The sequence below is a fragment of the Perca fluviatilis genome, chromosome 4 (genome assembly GCF_010015445.1).
Source record: "Perca fluviatilis chromosome 4, GENO_Pfluv_1.0, whole genome shotgun sequence".
Lineage (NCBI taxonomy): Eukaryota > Metazoa > Chordata > Actinopteri > Perciformes > Percidae > Perca > Perca fluviatilis.
This window is the reverse complement of record NC_053115.1, coordinates 8830494-8853771: the sequence shown is the minus strand read 5'-3', so window position 1 is coordinate 8853771 and position 23278 is coordinate 8830494. Positions and strand designations below refer to the sequence as shown.

Genomic DNA, 23278 nt, shown 5'->3' with positions numbered 1-23278 from the left:
ATGTTATCACATCACTTCACACGAACACATTCATACGACAATTTAGTAAAGAATTTAATCAGCCTGAAAAGTTCACATAAATTATATCATGCAGATAAAAAGGCTGTGAAAGAGGCCAGTTGCCTTTTCAAGTGTGAGTGCGGACATGATCACAGAGTGTGCATGTTAAAGCAACAACAAATGATTCATTTCTTCAGACGTGCAAGCTACTTTCAACTATAAAATGACATAATATCTCGAAATATTTTATTCATTATATTTTATTTTATTTTATTATATGATGATTTATTTAACCTCAGAAAAAGAAATATTATGTTAACTATGTTAAGTATGTTTAGTTTGTGGTTTTGCTCTCAGCTTCTGTATCAAGACCAAAGTCAAACTATCTGACAGTGAAAAACTGCCATCAGTCCAGTGATGAGGTGGCACAATTGCTGTGTGGTGTTACAGAAATGTGAGTAAAGAATAAAACCATGATGTGAGCAGTAATAAAGGTCTTAGCTACATTAGTGTTGAACATCAATCATCGGGCATCCCGTAATCCTGTAATCGTATCACTTTTTTTGCTTTAATAATGGACATAAAAGTTTTGCACAATGTGCTGGAAAATACAATTTGTGATAAACATGAGGAGGATATGTCAATATATGCATTAATTTACTATAGCATATGTCTAAATGTAATGTGTGTTAGTTTGTAAGTGTGTGCCATGAATTATACCCTTGAGCATCCAAGGTATGTAACCAATCAATAGACGTTAGAGCCATACAGAGTTTACAGCCAAAATCTATTTGATGTGAGAGAAATAAACTCAAAACCACCCACTCTCGTTGGCCAGAGACAAGAGGTGTAAAGCAATGTATTGTCTTTATAGAAAACACTCCTGTAAGACTTTCATAATGAACTGTGTAAGTGATAACTATAGTGGACAATGAACATATTTTTCCATGTATTGTTTGCAGTTAATTACAGTACACAGATGTGGCTGGAGCATTTCACATTCAATTTAACAAGACTAGGAGCATGAAGCCACGCCAGCAGCTATGTGAGTCTGTATCATAGACTGTACGGTCTGTACGTAGGCAAAGCATGCTAACACTGACAATGCTAAAATGCTGATGTTTAGCTGGACCAAAGTGGTGGGTCGACGCACAGACAGACAGACAGACTATCCCTACAGTCACTAAAAATGTGTCACTAAAAATGGAAGTTGTGAAAAATGGTCTCAGTTTTCAGATGGCTGCGCAGATTAGATTTGTGTGTTTCATTTAAAACAAACGTGTGTTTTAAGGAGATCCTCAGAGTTCCAGGAGCTACCAGCATAAAGCTGGGTCAATATCTAGCTTTGACCAAAACCAAGAAGTCTAAATCGAAATTGTACAAAAATCAGAAAAAGTGGCCCGGGAGTGCAGACTGAAGTACAGCAGCTTGACTGTGAGCACTCTAAGATTTGTCTTCCCTCCACCAGCCCCTGTTTAGAGCACTGCTGCCTCTCACCCCTCATCTGCTTAAGATTCATGTGTTGAGCAGTCAGCCTCTAGCTATATACACATAATAACAGTGTATCTAATGTCTCAATGTTGCCTTTAAACTATTCTGTTATGGCCATCTCAATGTAATAGAGCCCAGCACTCGCTGAGATGAAAAGACTTTTCAAGCATGGCTAAATGCTTTTATTCCCGCAGCAGGCAAAAGGGAGGTGGGGTGGGAGGTAAGGTGGTGGGGGGTGGCAGCAGTAGCTGGGCAGCCAACAAACCAAGCTACCTTGAACTGATGGGTTAGCCAGGCGATTGATGTATTCTGACAGACACAGGCAAGCAGGAGCATCATGCAATTTATCAAAAAGCTGTGTCTTTCCCCCGTCAATACCTGACAAGCATGTCCATGGCTATGAAAGGCCAGATATCTAGAAAATGTGTCAGAGGCAGCAAAGTCAATGTAGAGATGAAATACTACACATATCTGTAGGAACACAGAGCAAGATTATGGTGATCAGTTGTGTGGAACAAGGTTGGAAACCATGTCAAACATCTTCCCATAACCTTTTTACTAATAAACATATTTGCATATTACCTAGTTGCTAAAACTATTTTTTTTTATTTCCAACCCTTTTTCCTTTTTTTTTTCATTTGCCCTCTTAGATCACTCATTACCCTTTCACTCAATGGCTCAATCTCCTCCTTACCCTGGTCTAACTCAGCCCATCAATCCTCCTGACATTATCAGTGTTTAACTGGCCCACCGGCTTTATGCTAATCGCGTAAAGGTTGCTCAGCCGTACTTAGTACCCCTGTTCTGCCTGTTGCCAAGCTAGGTGAGTGTGGGTCACATGCTCGCAAGGCAGCTGGGAGTTAACAAAGTGGGGAGATTGTGAGCAGCTGGAAGAGAGGAGAGTTCGGAGTTCAGGAAGAACTGCTGTTGCTGAGTGTCGAGACGGAGAATCCTTTTTTTCCCCATCAAGTTGTGTTAATGTTATTGTCCGCGTCTCAAATGTCTACAAATATACTATCAAGGGAGTACCAATGCCGACCACGCGCCGGACCACAGAGAGAGGGCTAGTCAGGTGACGGAGCGAAGCAACACTGAGCCAAAGAGATGACAGGTAGGCCGATTCATTTTACCCGTAGCCTGCATGGCAGCCGCGTGTTCAGCTCTTCATAAGCACGGGTGGCCAAAACTCTGGAAGCCCCTAGCTCCTAGAGAAGTAACGATAGTATGAAGTTTCCCTAGGGTTGTGGTTAAGCCATGACAGTATGATATCGCACCAAAAAATTCCGTATGAACAATTCGTATGACATCCTATGAACTTATATCTGATATCTTCGGCCGGTCACATGACGACTGTTTGCCAGCTACGGAGCACCTCGAGGCCCCGGTCGTTTAAGCAGCCATTGCAGTTAAGTTTAAACGACAAAAGGTTAATGTCATGTGACGGCGACAGTTCCCGGGACACGAACACCCATTTCCTGGGTGAAAGTCTTGTGTTTTCCCCTTTACTTCTTCCGGGACACGAACTCCGCTCTTCTACTTGAAAGCCCTGTGCTTCGCATATATACATCAGTAGGCATGGTGCTGCATACAGTAATATATACATTGAATACATACAAACAACAGTCCATTACTTTTCGTAGCTATATACGTACGAATGATTCATGAGAACAGCCTGGATAAAACCTGCTCACTAAGGAGACAACTTATAAGAAGCCTCAGATAAGGACTCACAGACGGTGTACAGAATGCTCAAATGGACGAACATGCACACAGTTGTGCGTACAACAAGCTTGCTTTTAAAGTGCACATGAAAGTAGCCCTTTTCATGTAAAAAGAACCAAGGAGAGAATAGGAGGTCCCACTAACACTTCATGAAATCATGAAGAAATGTATCTTTCTGGGAATTTCAGATTTCATTTGTGATCAACGATACGTTGAAACAGAGATTAGCAATTGGTCTTAGAAGCTAAAAGAAATTGTTGCATGCTATAACAAGCTGTGGCCATACCCACTATTAGTTCAGCAAGCTTGTGATTTAACTGCTGATCTCAGATTATCGAATTTTAAGCATACAAACAAGAAAAGAAAAACAGTACATGAGTAGATTTCATTGTCAAAATACAGGAGAATGTTGGTTGCAACTGTAAGAGCACAATCAATCAATTTACCAGCAAAGAAAGTTACACACTGACACATATGCTCAGAGTGCATAATTGTTTGTGTTGTATTACCTTGACAGCTCTTGGAATGCAATATATTGTGTGACCTGCTTATAAATTGCTCTGTGTAATTGATATAAAAGGCTAAATGAACAGCATTAAATATATTATGGTGTACTAAAGTGCTAAATGTGTTGCTGCATGTTTGGCAATAGGTTTCATATTTTTCTATTTGTGAGAGGGGTCACTGTGAGAGGAGGATGGGTAATGAATACTTAGTTGATCATTTGTGTGTGCTGAATGTTTCAGTGTTAAGCTATGGACCTGAGGGGAAAGCTATCTCCTGTGAGATTTCTCAGAATGTGTTTTGTTTAGGTTCATTGTTTTTATTTATATATATATATTTTTAAGATGTATCTAGTACTTGCCAAATGCATGTCATGTGCAACAAAACAAAAATCAATTCATATATATGTATGTATATATATATATATATATATATATATATGCCCAAAAATAAAAGGAAAACAGATGTTGTTTTTCTACATTTATTTAAAGTGACAGCTGTCAGTCATGTCATGTCCGATAGTTAGTTGACATTCATTCCATCCATTCCCATTATAGATTTGTTTTTAGGTGAGTTTCTGTAAAACGACAGATTGCCTCTGAGAATGACATGAGACTAAAAAAGAAATACATGTTTCTTAAGGAGCATTTTTTGACCTCTACAGCCCCCATGTGGCAGCAAACAGTACATCCCCTGAAACAAAGATCAAACAATTTCTCATTGACCTGCCAACTGAACAGCAGTAAAAACACTTAAGTAGAAAACACAGAAAACGTATCTAGCAGTCATAACGTACAGCCAATTATTTATCAGCCTCAAAACCTGTGTGTGTGTGTGTGTGTGTGTGTGTGTGAGTGTGAGTGTGTGTGTGTGTGTGTGTGTGTGTGTGTGTGTGTGTGTGTGTGTGTGTGTGTGTGTGTGTGTGTGTGTGTGTGTGGTGTTGGTATTCACAATTCCTAACTTCCACCAATTAGAGTAATAAAAGGCACCAGTCGGTTTGGGAGCGAGTGATCTTGTTTCACAGCAAGAGTGAAATAAGAAGGTGGTGGGCACCCATGCTGACCTTCACAACACACAGGGCCTGCAATTAGTAATGTCCCTGCCGTAAGCAGGCTGCCTCCTCTCCACCAAAAGGAAACTAATACCATCACTCAGTGCACAGACTGAATGCTGGTAGCATTTCTGTGGCACATAAAGGTCTACCTTGCCACAAAAAAAAAAAAAAAAAAAAATAAAAGCCACACCAAAAACAACCACCCCCCCACCCCCCCCCCAAATATAAAGCAGTGAGATAGGAGACTGTGTTGTCTATTAAAAAAATTTCTGAAAAGGAAAAAAAACTTAAAAAAAATTTTGGTTGAGTGGAGGCCTGTCTCCATGATTTATGGAAATTAAGGATAGAGAATAGATTTAGCTCGGGGGCCTAAATTAAGTCAGCACTGGCTATGGTTTCTATCTTTTTTCATGGATGTCTTAGGGAAGAAGTGAAGTGGTGCTTTGGTTAAAGGGGATACTGCATAGCTATGCATATTAATGTAGGCACTGGCAATTAGGAGCCTGTGGATTAGAAGACACAAGCCTATATATGGCCTCTTCTGCACGAGACATACACCTTATTTTAAAGCAACCCTAGTCCACTAAGAATCCGGCCTCTTAAAAACTACAGCATCAGTCCTGAACTGCTGGAAGTCTGCAACCACTCAGAAGAGATCAGATCACACCCACACTGATCTATTTGTGTTGACAGCTCCTGACAGCTTAAGTGCCATTTGAATCTGAATGGGCTCGATCATTCAAACAGGGGTGTGTTTGCATCCAAGCCCAAAATGAGGTCTCGTCTAGATTACATAATGTCATACTGAGGGACAGAGCACATCGCTCAGCCCCCTCAGTCAGCGACAGGCTCAGGGAACATGTGTTGTACCTTGGCAGTGACAGTGTAATTAACCTCTTGTGGTGTTGGAAGGAGGGGTTCAGAGCAAGACCTGGTGTACCTGTCGGTCCCCGATGGTTACGGCTGCCAGCAGACACTGGGTCGACGCAGAGCATCACCAAGGCAACGAGGAAGGCCACCTGCACAGGCCAAGCTGACCTCCCCCACAGTTTCATCCTGAGAGAGGGATAGAGGACAGAGAGGGGCAAAGAGCGAGCAAAAGGAGGGAGAGGAGGAGGAAGAGAGCATGAGAAGAGGTTAGAACTCCCTCCCCCCAAAAAAAGCAAAAGAAGACAGGAGGCAGGAGAGCAAAAATATTGCTTTATAAAAGAGCAGAAACAATGTGAGAGGCGAGCTGGCAAAGGTCAAAGGAAAAAATGATAACCTCGAGAACAGAATAAATGAATAAACCTTCTGGAAGAAAAATATTCTTCCAGCACAGACACACATAATGTGGGTATAGCTAACTATAGGTACCACTACAGAATGCTACCAGCATCCTTTCACGCCTATTAGTATCACATTAGGATAAACTCTTCCAATTTATTCTGGCAGCACATAATTACAAAAAGTTGACTTTAGGAGTAATGAAAATTTACAAAGAAATATGAGGCTAAGCTCAGCAATATAATATTTGGATTAGGGTAGAAAGTAATTGGTATTTTTCCTCATTGGTAATTCTGTAAATTGTTTCCTTGATTAATTGATTATATATGATTTTATATCAAACGTCCACAGAGCCCAAGGTGATGTCTTTAACCAACCGTCAAAACTGAAAGAAGACGAAAGCAAGCAATGTGAACAGTTGGAACAAGTGAAGAGTTTGCATATTTTGCTAGGAAAATAAGTGAAACAATTAATTACCAATTACCAAAAATAATTGCTGATTCATTTTCTGTTGATCAACAAATCATTTCAGCTGGATTGCAGTTTTTTGCTGTAACGACTAGTTCATATTTTGTGATAATGGATTAGTCATTTAAGTTAGTTTTCAAGCAGAATTGCTGGTTCTACTGTAGGTCCTAAAATGTGAATATGTGCTATAGATATTTCTATCCACACAGCTCTATTATCTTTGGTTTTTAAATCGTTGGTTGGACAAAACAATTTGAAGATGTCGGCATTTTCACTATTTTCTGACATTTGCCTAATAGACTAAGCAATGAATCATTTAAAGATGAACCGATAATGAAAATAATCATTAGTTGCAGCACGAGATGTTTTTTCTTGTTTTTTTCCTGCCTTCTTGTGCATCTGAGCAGGATGTGGTGTCACCTGTTGGTCGTCTCTATCTTCTTTGATCTGTCTTCCGCTTAGTAGTTTCTCTATGGACAGGGTGTACAGGCCATGGCTGCATTCACTCACGCCTCAGCCCTCACCCTCTCTTCCTCCTCTTCTTCCTCCTGCTTCTCCTCTTCCTCACCTCAAACAGAAGAAGCCCCTGGAGAAAGGAAGGTACAAAGACACTCGGTCAGAGTGGTCCGCCTACCCTGAGGTTTCTCAATGGCCTTGTGTGAAGGTCTATACACACACACACACACACACACACACACACATACACACAGGGGTAGAGATGTGAAAGCCTAGATTCTGTTAGATCCATTGTTTACAAAAGGTTCACCTACCCCCAGGCTGAATGTGATCCCCACTCTAGATCACACAGCTTTCCCTCTCTCTCACAACACTCACACACACACACACACACACACACACACACATACACACACACACACACACACACACACACACACACACACACACTCCCTCATACTCTGTCATGAGCATACACACACAGATGGACACACTAAAACAGTGTACATAATGCAATACAACTTTGATTCCAAAATGGGTGTACCTAAGTAAAATAGAATAGCTAAAACATTCACTGGCAGCAAATCAGATGATCAAACAAGTCAGAAACACAAGTTGACATTCTACAAACACACACACACACACACACACACACACACACAGGAGGTCAGCAGGAGAGACTCTTCCTAATTACAGCTGAGTGACAGCTTCTGATGCGTTTGGACTCCTAGACACACACACACACACACACACACACACACACACACACACATACATACAGAGTAAATTACCATCCTCCTATAAGAGTGTGTCAACACACCTCTCTTTACAAAGGGACTAATTCTGCAATCTAAATGAAAGACAACAGATTCACATTAATAACAAAATGTTCTCCTCTTCGAACCTTCATTATTCATCATGACTCATTGATATGCAGCTCAGTCTGCTGCTATGTTCAGAAACTTTCTGGGAATGTGTCAGCTCCATCCAAGCCTGATACCTCCGCTGAGCCATCAGTGTAGTGCCACTGCCCCCTGGTGGGGAACAAACCAACAGCAACAGCCAAGAACGAGTCAAAGATCGAGAAGAGACACCTCAGGAACAAGCACATATTTGAGAGTGAAAAGCTAACAGGGCAATGAAAGTGAGACAAAGTTCCTGGGCACTGTTTGTGTCTATTTATAAAGAGAAATTACCTTTCAAAACAATATGAAGGAGTGACATAAGGAGGGGAAAAATAATGGAAGATAATGAGAGGGAAGAAAATGCAGAGTGGAGTAAGACTATGGGAAATAAAAAAGCAGTGGGGACATGTACAACATTTTAAACATATACTGGAAAATATTTAATGTTGTGTTGCACAAACACACACACACACACACACACACACACACTGAAAAAAGTAGGGGACGTGTCTGATTGTGTATTCTGAGTGCCACTCCTGCAGAGGAAGTGAAATGGAAATGCAGATGTCAAAGCCATCCTGTACAGTGGAGTGAAGTGTTGTACCCACACTAACATGTTCGTTAATTACAAAAAAAACCAGATTAGATTAAAAATTATTACTCAACTATTATTGCCTATAATTGATTATGCGGATGTTGTTTATCAGAACACAGACGAAATCAATCTTAAACCTTTGAATGTGATTTATAATAGTCTCTGCAGATTTGTTCTGAGGTGTTCATTTAGAACTCATCACTGTCAAATGTATCAGTCATTGAATTTTCTTTCACTAAATGCTAGATGTCAGTTTCACTGGTTGCAGTTTGTTCATAAATGCATTTTTTCAAACTACCCATCCTGTCTGAAACAACACTTGATTTTATATCTACCATCCTATAGTTTAAGAGATACTGACCACCTTTTTTTCTCTGTACCACATATATCCAAAGAAATTGGGAGGAGAGCCTTTAAATTTAAAGCCCCTTAGGATTGAAATGGTTTACCTAGGTCTTTTAGATCTATCTCCTCTTTTCATCAGTTTAAGATGGCTCTTCTTAATTATTTGCATACAAGCTGCAACTGTTTTCCTCATGCTTGATATTTTTATTTATTCATCTATTTATTTATTTACTTTATTTTATATATTTATTTATTATTATTATTATTATTATTTTTATTTTTATTTTCCTTAAATTCTTTTTTTTTTCAACTGTATATGGAAGACCTTCACTGTTTATTGTCTAATATTTAATGGTTTGAATGGGGAGGATATGGGTGGTTTTGGTCTGAAGGAGAGCTTTGCTTTTGTTTGTCAGTGTGTATGTCTGATGTATGTTTTTCTTGAGGTCTCTCAAGTTGTTTTGTTAACTGTTTTGTCTAATTGTGAATGTATTATATATGTTTGGCTTTAAGGACCCCCTTGAAAACGAGATGCTACATCTCAAGGGGTTATTTCTAATAAAGAATTTCCTATTAATTGCATTTTTAATTGTAATTGTAATTTGTGCATTTGAAATTTGCATTTGTGTGTTTATTTGTTTGTGTAGTTTTCATTCCAGTACAGTATAGAATGGGAGAGTATGCAATGTGCATGTGCTGTGTGTGCTTTGTGATTAGGCATGCTGCATGGCAGCACTGTAGCCCATTTCTTATTCTCTTTTTAAAGGCTAGGCCATGGCTCGCATTTTTTATCAGCTTTGTTCTCTGATACACTCGTTAAAAGAGCACAACAGTGCATGTGTGTGTGTGTGTGTGTGTGTGTGTGTGTGTGTGTGTGTGTGTGTGTGTGTGTGTGTGTGTGTGTGTGTGTGTGTGTGTGTGTGTGTGTGTGTGTGTGTTTGTGGTCTCCAGATGCAGCTCAGTCTCGTCAGGACTTCAGGGACAAAATGTCCCATCAGTCACCTCTACTGGTCTCTCACTCACACACACACACACACACACACACGCATGCACACACATTAACAAACTTAATTATTATCTGAGAACATCAAGTCTTGCTCTTTCTAAAATCATCCTTCCTCCTATATCACCCTCCAACCTCGTCTCTCCCACTCTGTGTCTCTGTGGGCTGAAGGGCTGATTTGTGTCATTTCTTGCAGTAATCACACAGGAGTGACACAGGGGCTCATTGACATGCAATGAAACAATCTCACCTCGGCCACAAATATATCTGTGTGCCCTGCATCCAAACACCATCATCTGTCAGCACTCTCCGAGCACACATGCACAATCACAAACATACGCACATGGATTTGCAAAATGAAAGCCTTCTTCTACATAACATCTCGGCAACCTTATCCGTAAAATCAGGAAACATGTATCAAAAAAACAGACAGTGAGACACATTCTGCAAGATGGGGATGTTACCAACTCACTGCTGTTTGTCAGTCACGTAGATTGTATCATTTGTCAGGACAGTACAGGAAGTTCCTGTTCAATAGAACTGAGCGAAGAATAGAAACTGCATCATTACTTGATAACCTCTGTGTCACCAGTTTTGTGTCTCTGTTTTATCTTTCTTATATCGATATGTTATCTCTTGTTGGAGTAATTGCATTTCCTAAAGTGCTGTTTATCAGACTCCACTGAAAAAACATGGAATGATTTGTAAAAGTCTTGCATCGGATTGTGTGACAAGATAGTCTTGTCATCAAACTATGATTGATTTTTGCGTCAGTAGATGCCTCCAGGTGATGATGTTGGGCATTAGGTTGATCCATTCAAAACTTTGGTCCAGAGCAAGATCTGTCTATTGGCCAAAAAATCTCATATTTCTTATGGACATTCACGATCTTCAGGATGATGACTTTGGTGACCTTTGATCTTTTGTCTAACACATGAATAGGTCAACATTTTAAGATTTTGACCAGTATCGAGGTTGAAAAAAAAGGAAAAACTACTCCCTGGAAATGTGTGATACTTCACGTGATACTGTATTTGACAAAACACTGTTGGTGACTCCCTGAGCTTTCTCATTGTCTACTTCACAGCTGTAAAGCTAAAATAACAAAATCTAAATGAGCAGGAAAGAAATTTAGCATATTTAATAACTCTCATTAGAATCAACTCTTTTAAACTTGAATGATGATGTTGTCCTTCTTGGCATTTCTAGTTCCATTACTGATACAGCTCTAAGAAAAACATCCTGTACTGTTTGTCTGTTCTACACTTTGGGATGGAATCCACACAGTAGTCCTTTAGTCTTGATTATTTGTTTGTCTTATTATCACACACTTTAATGAGCTTTAACGTTAGACTGATATATTGGCTGGCTGATTCAATGAACAATAATGGACTTTAATGAAATGTCCGATACGTAACACTAACACATACGGCCAGCTGGGTCCTGTTCTGAGGGTAAGGTTTTTACCTGACCACAGTTACATAAAAAAAAAAAAACAGTCAACCTGCAATTTAATTTTCTCTTTACATTGACTTTATGAATTTTCAGCAATTCAGTTTGGTAATGCTTTACAATGATTCTGGTTTGGTATTTTAAATGATTTGCATAATAATACAAAATGAAATAAAGTAATAAAAATGTATAAATCTCAAATACAGGAACACACAATTCAGTATGGGTTTTGTCACATGGGCTTTGGTTGAACTCCAATGTGCATGTGTGAGAAATAGAAAGGCAGTGAGAATGCAGACCACACAAGCACCACACCAGTATCTCTGTATGCTGATTCTGTGCCCAGACACAGACCAAGCAGACAAAAAGCATATCAGTGTAAAACAAAGTGCATCTCCCTAAGGCGGAAAGATATTGAAAATGAAACGGGCGAAAGCACAAAGCCCAATGGAATCTTATGTGAAGCGTTTCAGATTTCTGCCAAAATTGCAGAGTATTAACATTCAGTTAGGGTGTGTAATGTTCTGTTTCTATATATTTGTCTGCCTCCGACTCTAAACCATTACAGCATGCAGCTTCTCACCATTTCCTCTGGGTCACTGGGCAGATAGAGCGGGTGTGTGCCAACACACACAGACACACAAACTTAAATTAAAACACCAGTGCCAGAGCCCCATTTTTCCGTACCCTTATGGTCAGCCGCCACGGCATGCAATTTTACTGGTTCTTGTTTGTTTTTTCTTATGCCCTTATAGCTCTCTTCAGTATCCATGCCTGTGTGTGTGTGTGTGTGTGTCTATCTCTCTCTGTCTCTCGCTGTTTCTCCCCTCTCCTCCCTTTATCAGTGTGCAGATGTTAATCTCTGCGTTCTCCTCTCCCACTGTTTTCTGTAGGCTACAAAGTCAATGTATAACGGTTACAGAACCTGCATGTGTGCTCCTCTGACTCTGGCATTAGACAGAGGCGGGGGGTAGAAATCGTGGACATATTGTGAGTCACACACACGGGACTACTCTACAGATGATATGTAAGTTAAAAAAAAATATGTATATATATAAATTTAAATATAATTATAATACATTTCTCTAAGTGCCATGTATGTACAAACATGTTAATGACAATGTTTTTGCTGACATATTATACAACCCTATACTAATACTTATTACCAGTCACATACAATACTTTTAACACACTGCAATATTTTGCATTGGTAGTTTGGTTGCATTATAATAGTTCTGTTTATGACACACATGTCATAAATATGTACTTTTAAATTAGCAGACACAATCTTCTTAAGCACCTGTATGAAAGGGCCCATAAGTGTGTGATAAAAAACTACATTGTGTTCATCTTTAAGGTCCACAGCAATTGTACATTTATATCATTGTATATAATTATTTTATAGTTTTGTATATAGGAAGAGGTTATAAGTCATCTGAGGGACACATAATAACATTGCACCTTTTTACTGCCATCCATCTTCAATGCTACACCTCCACCACTATATTGTCTTCTCCAATAAACCACCAAGCAATTAAATGGAGGATCCTCTGTTTGGTGAAATGGCCAGTTTGGGAGAAAGAAAAGGGAGAAAGTTTTGCGTGAAGGTTTGAATTCAGGACCATTGCCTGACTCTGGTATTGACTGCAGAGTTCAGAGAATGGCCTTGGTACTAAGGTACCATTACAGCTCAATTGATCGGCCTGCACTTAAGTCCAAATCATACCTTGTTGCACAAGCCATCGTGTCAGGATCCAATGACCACGAAATATATGTGTGTTTGTGTGCGTGTTTGTCAAAGTGCTCAGAAAATGTTAGTATTTTCCAAGGTTGCTCTTTGCCCTCCTTCTGATTCTCTCTCTACCAACTTGTTTCCTCTTGTTTTCTCTTTCACATCACTCCTGATTTCCTCTCTCTCTCTTTCATGGATAAAAGTCAGAAATGATCAGAGTCCCAATGTGTGTTTCATGGTTAGAAGCAGGCGACCAGTCACTTCAAGGAGTATGGACTCACCCATCCAGCTGGTATACACATGCAAACACAATAGCAGACTAATTTACAAACCCACACGTATACCCATACAGTTCACACGTACACATCTTATCTACCTGTGAACTGACAAACACCCCCATACACACATTTCCACATAAACACACACACCTCTACAGATCACTCCTCTTACACAGTTTGTTTCAAAGCCGGGTTTTGCTTAATGTACCTGCCACACACATTGCTAGCCTCATTAAAGTCTTTTAACAACCTCTCCCACTAAAGCAGAGGAGGGGGAGAGGCAGATGTAGGCTGTTAATTGTTGTATGGAGGGGGAAACAACACAGACACTAACAGGCTAATAAACATTAGCTCGCTAACACAACAAGTCTGCGGCCGCGGCCCAGTTAGTCGTTTAAATCCTAAACAGCCAGCATTGGGCCGGCATAGATCAGAGTAACCCTCCTCAGAGCCGCTGACACACAGAGGCAGGGCACGGGCTGTAAATCCGGCGCACTCTAATAAAGCAATAAAAGGCCATTAAAAGTCAGTGTCCCTCAGCACTGGAAGATGGATGGAAAGGTGGAAAGTAAAGGAGACACTTTTAGATGGCTGTTCACACCCCCACACATGTTGGCAGGTTTTCCTCCCCTCTCCGCTCGAGACAAACTAGGTATCTGCAATATTGATGCCTTTCTCCTATTGTTACACCTCTTTTATCCTTATTGGCTGCGGCTCGCTTTAAAAAACAACCAAAGTAAACACCGGGATTTAGAATGGTGAAGCGCAATCTTTATGTACTGTTATGCTCTCTGTCTCCACAACTGATCCATCTTCCTCCCTGTGACTACTGCAACATTTCCAGTTACAATGACTTTATACCAGCCCACATTTTATTCACACTATGCATCATGCACAGTGGCGGTTCTAGACCATTTCAAATGGAGGTGCCAGGCTGGGGCCACATGCAATTTTTGGGGTACCAAATATGTTAAGCTCAAGTGTTACATACCACCAGCCCTCCATAGATGTGGTTCTGCAAAAGACTAACAATACACACATACCAATAAACACATATACCCCCACACCCCAGAACTGCCCCTGATCATGCACAAATGCAAATATAAAGTTTTCTCTCACATCCTGGCTTTACTATTTGTTACTTGTACCAAAGTAGCAATATCGGACTTTCTTATTAGGACTGGGATTATAATTATTATTTTTGTGTAAACAAAATTTAGCAATTTCATTACATCAATGTTTGTAACAGGAAGGACAATTTTCCTGTGATGAGGAACCAACTCTTTAGTCTACAGTGTGCTTCTTTCCTTTCTTTCTATATCTTCCCTCTATTTACTCTTTCACTGCGAGCATCTTCTCAAAATGTCCCCAAGTTTGTCTTCCCTTCCCAACCTGTAGAGGGAGAAAAGGGGAGGAGAGGTAGGAGAGAAGTGGTGAACCACAGCAGGGTTCAAACATGGTTTCTACACACCAATGCTCCTTTGTCTGTACAAAGAATAAGAAAAAGATAACATCAAAGTGTGTGTTTGTGTGTGTGTGTGTGTGTGTGTGTGTGTGTGTGTGTGTGTGTGTGTGTGTGTGTGTGTGTGTGTGTGTGTGTGTGGCAGTGTATTACCAACCCTGCCTGGACACTTCCTCAGTGGCTGCTGGTATCGAATGACGGCCCCGAGCCAAACAAAAGCCGGCCGAGGCCCTGACAGTGAGTCTCCCGAGAGCAACGTTGTTCATTATGTTTTGTGCCCAAATTATGATTAATGGAAAATAAACAACCTTGATGTGAAGCCTGCTTTGATTTTCTATGAGCCCCGGCCTCGCTGTAGTTGTAGCTACTCCTCTGGCCAAGAGAAAAGCTCTGGACAAACGCTCACCGAAGCTCAACTCTCGACGCTTTCACACAACAGCTTTAAATCAATGGACACACAGATAAAGAAGCTGCTTTCGCAACCTCTCCTTCTCTAACACAAACACACTCACACTCTCTCTCTTGCTGTCTCTGCACATCCGGATACGTACAGAAACTCATATATGCAGACAAACCAACATCTTGATTATATCAGACCCCTCAGCTGCTAATGACCAGCTTGCGCGTAATTATATTAATGACCTGTATGTGCATCGCCTGTCAATTGGCCAGCCAAAGGAAAGGGAGAGCTTGATAAAAGTAAAAAGTAAAAAGGAGAAAAGGAGCGAAAGGAAGGGACAAGAAGAACACTACAGATGAAGGAGTTGGAAAGTGGTCAGAGTGGGAAATGGCAAAGAAGGAGGGAGGAAAGAAGAGAGAGAGAGAGAGGTCAGGGAAAATAGAGTGTAGAGAGAGTGAGATAGAGACAAAGACAGAGAGCGCGAACAGAGAGAGAGAGGAAGCCTGATCAATTGTTCATTTTACAAAGTCACTGAGACGTGTCAGCAGTGTCAATAAGTGAATTAATTTGTCTGTGGGTCTCCGGAGCATGACACCATATCACTCCGCTCCCTTGAGACAAGCAGGGCTTCAAACCCTCTCTCTCTTCCAGAGACACACACTCACAAACAGGCCCAAGTACTCGCTCACTCATACAAAGCAATTCCATACAAGGATCATACACAGATATCAGACAAATGTTCCCGTCCTTGTAGATGCATATTCTTACCACACACACATTTGGGAGGAAAAGGACCTGATTGGCTTAAGAAAGCATAGGTTGATAGTCATATGTGCAGCATCTGACTTCTCAATGTAGAGTGTAACCTAGATGCAAGTGGTGTCAGCAAAGCTTACAGTATGATCTCCATCTGACTTGTTTTCCAGTCCTACCACGTGTGATATCAATGTACAGATTTCACACTTTCCAGATGAACAGAGTGAGCAGAGTCACAGCAATCGGACTCGAATATATGAGAAAACAATGTTTAATGAAGGTTGACTTGCACAATGCACACACACACACACACACACACACACACACACACACAAAACAATGATTCATCCTCATCTGAGCAGCCATCCCCAAGGGAAGCTATTGTCCGCTGGTGACTGAAATCAGTCAGCCACCAAGAGGGACCCTTGACCACTGGCTGCCTGCTGTTTTCATTACAAAGCCATCACCTCCAGCACACACACATATAACCTGTGTGCACCGACACATCGCATCGCTTCCACATTGACGCGCATTTACACTTCCTCTGACAGATTTCCCCTCAGTTCTGACTACTCACACTCCTCTCTTTTGAAGCATTTCTCTCCGACATCTATTCCTTCCAACTCTGCGCTCAGTTTAGGCCCTGGCTTCCTCTTTTCCTCTCTGTTGTTTTCTATCTCTTCCTCTCCTCCCCATCCTTCCACCACTTTCCCCCTTTCATGTTCATCATCCCACAAGGTTGAACCCACCACCCCCACTCATCAGATACAGTGTTGTTTGAGGGCTGCTGTGATGACCGCCCCAGGCTTCGCCACTACCGCACCGCTTCCTCACTACGGCTTCACAGTGGACCCACGCTGCAGAGCATGCTGGGAGCTTTTCATAATCCTACAAACACACTAACATTGTCGCTCACGGTTACCAGCACATCTGCCAGCTGCCAGAGGGGAGCGAACAGGGACACACTCTCTCTCGCAGAGACACACACAGACGCACACACAAGAGCGGAAGCAGCAGATTGCATCCAAGGTGATAGATAGAGCACTGTGGGAAGGAACTGTGTCTGTTCAATTACAATCATTACTATCACTCTGGGAAATTTGTCATGGCCAAAGTCAGTTGGAGCTGTGGAGAAATCACCTTGATGCATGTGAAGTGGTGTTTTTTTCAGTTTTCACAAAAGGGCGACGACGTCCTCAAAAATTGAACTCAACTGAAAATGACTAAGAATTTAACATAAATTGATTACTCCAAAATTCCAAACAGATCAAACAGAAGAGATCCTTAACGGTACATGACTGACTCCTTCAAAACACTCAACACCTAAAGAACGGTAATCCACTAACCGTGAGTCATTAGAGCAAAAAGTTTGAATGCGGCTGGTGTGCCTTTCACTTTCTCCTCTGGGCTGAAACAGGGGGAAGCCATGTGGCAGTGTGGGCTGTCAGTCAAAGCAGGACCCGTTAGATGGAATTAGAGAGAGTCTGGACTGTGTGATGGCACCACACAGGACACTGAGGCCTTGCTGTCACTGACTGACAGAGGGGAGAATGGAAGTCAAGGAACACACACAGCTGTGGCGCTCCAACATGTGACCTCCACTGTTCAGACAGGTTGGTACCTGCTCTTACAAAATGATTGCTGTGTGAGAGGAAAGTAAGAACCATCCCCACGCCTTTGCTTTACAGGCGCCTTAGAATGCTTTAAGGATTGGATCAACTGTGTTGTTACTTCATTTGTATGAAGTCACCCCACTGTGCTCATATGTTTTGGTGCGTGATCCCTGTCTGTGCTGTGTTGGTGGTGGTAATGAAAAAAAGGATTATGATGATGTCTTCAGATAGATAGATAGATAGATAGATAGATAGATAGATAGATAGATAGATAGATAGATAGATAGATAGATAATAGATAGATAGATAGATAGATAGATAGATAGATAGATGGTGGAAAAAAAATGTAATGGTGACACTGTTTCTAAATAACCTCAAACCTAGTTTGGCATTTCTGTACTGCAGGTTGTCAAATATCGGCTGACATATACACAGATACCAACATGGCTGAAATAAGCTTATAGCAGCCGATATATTGGTCTGGCTGATTTATCGGTGTAGCTCTAAATTGAATACATTAGTGTGATGTTGCTCTATTTAAAACAATTAGGGTTGTAAACGCTAAGAAAATCATTCAAATTAAACAAAATAAATTGTCTGAGGCAGACAACACCAAAGTTAAAACCATTCTGAGCATGAGTATTTCAACAGATTAAGTGGTCAATCACAATTCAGACATTTAGTGATGAATGTGGATTAGATAAAACTCTCCCAGCCTGAGTTAGTAAACGCATTAAAGAAGACTGCTGAGCAATACGCACAACAGGGGAGAGGATCTGTGTTAGTCTGTTGGCTACAGAAAGAGGGGGGGGGCACAGATTTCCTTTATGCACTGAGGCCTAAACTTGGTGGATCACCACACACTATTAACAAGATATCACGTTACTACTCTGGCCTGTCAGCAACATTTGAACTTTATCCTTTTTTACCATGGATCGTGACCTCTGTCCAACTGTGGTTTTGTGGTTGAGACAAGAAACAGACACACGTTTTTTGGTCTAATATCCCTCTTTCCTTTATTAGAGTCATGGATCTCCTGTTTGAGAAGCGACATCAGTCTCTGGGTGTATTTTCTCTAAATGAAGACGTTATTGTCCACTCAGACTGCATGATGCCTATTCATGTTGTCAGACTAAAAAAAAAAACTCAATGCACCTAAAAACCCCCAAAAAAAAAACCCAAAATTTTTTTTTTTAATTTTTTTTTCCTTATTGTCCTACACTTCATTTCCTCTCCTTCTTTCCTTCTCTTCCTCCACCTCCTCCTCCTCCTCCTCCTCCTCCTCCTCCTCTTCTCAGTCTGGAAGTATCATTCATCACAGTCAACCTGTTAATGCCAGTGTGTGTGTGTGTGTGTGGAGGTGATCTCCAATCTGTCGCGCTGCTGTCACCTCACCAGTCCTACATGCCTGATCCCTGTATTCATCAAGCATATTATTCCAAAAACGCCTTTCTCACACACACACACACAAACACACAAGATCATCATCATCTCAGTGTTTTCTCTTCCTCACATGAACAAGCACACAGATTCACAAGATTCCATTGTGCAGAGTGCTTCATATTACTTACGCACAGGCACACACACACACAGACACACACACATAGGTCATTTCACATATAGGCTGTCTATTTCTCCCTTACACACCAACACACACACACACTATCTCCTTCCCTTAACCTCATCTCTCACAAATATTTTTTTCTATCTCTCAGGCTCATTTCTCTCGCCTCCCTTGCTCTCCCTTCTCTTCGCTGCCGTCCATCGCCTCTCTGCTTGGCCATGGCCATATCCTCATGCACAATCACAAATGCACACAATCCATTCCCCCTCATCCCCAGCCAGTCATCCTGAACAGCCTTCTGTGGGGTAAGTAAATAAGAGGCTGTTGAGACATGTAGAGCCGAACAGCCCTCTGAGCATACCAGTTGTCCCACCACTGGGAGCTACTATAGGAGGGTTCAGATGAGAGTGAGCCTGGAGAAAAGAGTAATTACCAAGTGTGTGAATTTTTTTGTGTGTCTGTGTGTGTGGATCTGTGAAATGTGCAGTGGGAGCGTGTGTGGGTGTGAGGAGATGGAAAAGGGTGACAAAGACAGAGGAGAAGTCATCCACTAAAGCGGCACAGCCAGACGTAAGAGTGCCACTCTCATACAGGTGTGTGTGTGTGTGTGTGTGTGTGTGTGTGTGTGTGTGTGTGTGTGTGTGTGTGTGTGTGTGTGTGTGTGTGTGTGTGTGTGTGTGTGTGTGTGTGTGTGTGTGTGTGTGTGTGTGTGTGTGTGTGTGTGGAGGATGGCTGGGTGACAGGGGGTCAGGTTGGAGAGAGTAATCTCCCCAGGATTAAGAGTGCTGCTCCTGTGTTAATGTGACTGTCAATGAGAATTAAGTCCATGGACCGATCCTCTCCATCCGGCTCTCCTCTCCCTCTCCCTCCTCTCCTGTCTGCCCTGTCAAACTAATGACACCACTTTCTGTGGAGTGCCAGTGCGGTGCGCTAAAAACAATGGGGAAATAATTACACTATTTCAATACAGTACAAATCGCAGAGCTGAGCAGCGGGACAGCGAGGGATATACGCAAAGGGAGAGGGAGGTAAGGAGATGATGGGAGAGGGAGGGGTTGAGACAAGGATGACTAACAATTACAACGCGATAGGGGTTGGGTCTCATTACTGCGCCCATTAACATGCGCCAAGTAATTTTCCCCTCTCAGTTTGTGTGTGCGGATAAGAGAGAGGGGAGGGAGTGTGTCTGTGCGTGCCGAGTGTGTGCGCCCAATAGAGCGTGCCCATTAGCATCTGCATCACACCTCCCTGCCTCCGTGCGCAATCTGCCCGGAGAGCCCGGCGGTACCTCTTTTTTCTCGCATGTCTGAGCTCCGCGCGCTTTCCTCTCTATCTCCAGCCGATCATGATCCATGCAAATCGATTAGAAGGCGCGTGAAAAGAGCCCGGTCAGCGTATCAGCCTCGCAGATCACTCAATAGGTATTAAGCAGCGCCGAGTTTCGGCCGATCGCTTATTTAACCTCACAAGGATGAAACACTGCATCAATCTCATCTCAATCTTCCCTGCCCTCACGCGCTACACACGGTCAGCGGAATTGACGGCCGTTTGAATCGGCTCATCATGTGTCCCATTTTTACGCATGGCAATCACGCACCAAGAGGGAGCGGAGTCACTAGGAGATCAGGGAAGGGTTCGTTGGAAGTCCTGCTGTTCTTTTAAGAAATCGTTCCTCAGCAAAAAGAAATTTCGCCGCGCTCTGAGCCAAGAACATCAAAGTTGCTTTCAGCTCGCCAGGCGTTTAGTGAGTCAGTCAGCAAGTCACCACCCCTTCTCTCCCTGCTGCCCATGGAAAAAAAATGTTCCACATCTCTCTACAGCCAAAGTACCCCTCTGACCCCATCCTCGTTTCATTAGCCTATTGACTGCGCGCCATGAGAAGACACCGGGAATTAAAGTGTAAATATATACTAATTGAATTTGAATAAAAAAATACCACCTTACCCAAATCTATCAACTTGATGGCATGATCACAGGGAATTGTAAAGGATCCAGCTGAGATAGTAGAGAGCTTTGCCACTTTCTGCTTCAACTCCACTGATTTTGTTTTCCACTAAACGGGGCAATCATTTTGAGCCTCATGTCCAGTTCCCGGAGCCCGCGCACAAACACACTGAAGCAGGGGCGAGGAGGGCTACTGCTTCACCAGAGAACCAGCCCTCCGGAGCCGGGTGAGAAAACAGAGCTCGCGCAATAGCGATGTGCCCCAACGTGCCATGATCTTGCCGCGTAAAATCTCAAAACCACACTGAGGAGAAAGTCATCAAAAGTGCGTAAATCCCCCAAAGACACACAACGGGCTGATGTTTTTGGCGAACACTCCACACAAGTTCATCCCCCTGCGCGCGACTGTCACACAGAGGCGTTACAGTCGCCGGAGCGATACTGATGAGAGTGATGGTAAAGTGATGCAGGAGTGATAGTTGCGCTCCCGTCGCTCCTCCCGAGCAGGGATCGATTGGACATGAGAAATGCGATGCGAGCCCGTTTTCCCCATTCTGAACACGTGCAACAGCGCCCGCCCAGTTCACCAGCTCCCAAGTACACCCCCTCTTCCCCACTGATGTCATGTAGTTCACAAGTAGCCTGGACTGTTGGGATAGAGAGGAAGTGTGTGTGTGTGGGGGAGTGTGTGTGTGTGGGGGGGACAATTATGTCCCTGTATGTCCAAGGAGAGATGGGATACATGACAGCCATTCTTAGACTGCAAAGTCGGTTGTCGTCATAGTGGAATACTTATCATTTCCACGTTTTATGGTTTGTTTCAATGAGTATTAAAACGTAGCGGGTACAATAGATCACAAATAGAAAAACTTAGGCTGTACGTATATACTGTACATAGTACTTTGGATGTACACCTGACAAGGCACCGTTCAACATTGTCATACATTGTGGGATTATATCCCATGTAAAGAGTTAAAAAGAGTAAGATAGTACAAGGTCCCTGAAAGTATTATTGATTTGTGTTCAAACTAGTAGAAGTTTTCCTAATAGTGATCACAGGCTGGAGGTCATCTTACACTTCAATGTCCACCACTCCATTACTTGTGGATAACTTGAGTTGAGCTGAGGAGGGGGTCTGATGACTGACAGGTGCTGGACTGTGCACGAGTCGATGGCCCCTCCTAATCACATAATAGTCTACTTCACCTCTACACTTCGATCATGTTACAGATGGTGTCTGGATATCAATACTTGGTTCTGTGCTCGGCTATATGCGCGGATGGTGTAAAATCTCCCCCCACCGCGATGTTAAACAGAATTTAATCACCGCCGCCTCTCCGTTACGCACCAGGAGACAGCCTATCAATTATTCCATCCCTAGAATATTCTAGTGTGTTGATGGCGATTGATTGCTTTGCGCTGTATTTGCAGTCGTTAAGACTTGAGGAGGTCGATGTCAGCTAACGACCCAAGGTGAGGAGTATCCGATACGTTCAGATGTCTTCCTTGTGAGCTCTGTGTTATTGGAGGCATTTTTGCTGGGAGTAGTATAAAGATACGTACCTTCTAACTTATCTAAGCAACAACAAAAAACATACACCATGAAATGTAATGAATTCCAGGACAACATCAAGGAGCACAGGCATGTATCTTAAGCTTGTCTGGAACTGTCCTCAAACCCGTATGACCATTTTGTTATCATGAGTGAGAAAGTATGTTATTTGAAACGGATTCAATTAGGCTTGGATCTATTACAAATCGATCTGTCTGACTTTGGACTGAGAACAGATTAGTCATTGACGTGGGTTCACCAGGATGTACGATTTAGATAAAAAAAAAAAAAAAAAACATTCAACTAAGTAAAGATCCTAGTTTCAGCACCATGGACAGGGCCAGATGCGCTGCATATAAATTCAGGACGTTGGACAGCTCCAGACTGTCCTGTCACTGGGCTTTTCTTTGCGCTTTCTTTGCTGTCAAGGCGCTAATCTAGCTTGCAGACAAAATAAACAAAAGTAGATGAACTGTGTAAGTGAAGGGGGAAAAAAAACACTAAAACATAATATATCCTGTCTGCACCGGCAAATGGTTGTGTCTAGAACTGAACTTGTGTGTCGCAATGGGGATCACAGGCCTTTTATCTTAAAGTGAGGCCGCTAATGGATGCAACAGCCCATAGCACTTATCTTATCCTCAGAGGGGCCAGATGGAATCAGAGGAAACCAGATCATGTGACGTAAAACACGGACTTGAAAGTGTGAGGTGGAG

The 23278-nt window shown here is 42.1% G+C and overlaps 1 protein-coding gene across 1 annotated transcript in view; it reads right to left on the bottom strand.

Moving 5' to 3' along the window:
* tafa4b (TAFA chemokine like family member 4b) overlaps positions 1 to 21508 on the bottom strand; it is a 39903-nt gene extending 18395 nt beyond the window's left edge. Inside the window, exons 1-3 of the mRNA XM_039798377.1 lie at positions 21011 to 21508; positions 6926 to 7091; positions 5712 to 5827 (exon numbers count right to left, since the gene is read on the bottom strand). Coding sequence (XP_039654311.1) covers positions 5712 to 5826 — 115 coding nt within the window. The 5' untranslated portion in view covers position 5827; positions 6926 to 7091; positions 21011 to 21508. The remainder of the gene's footprint in view (positions 1 to 5711; positions 5828 to 6925; positions 7092 to 21010) is intronic.
* Positions 21509 to 23278: the final 1770 nt, after the last annotated feature.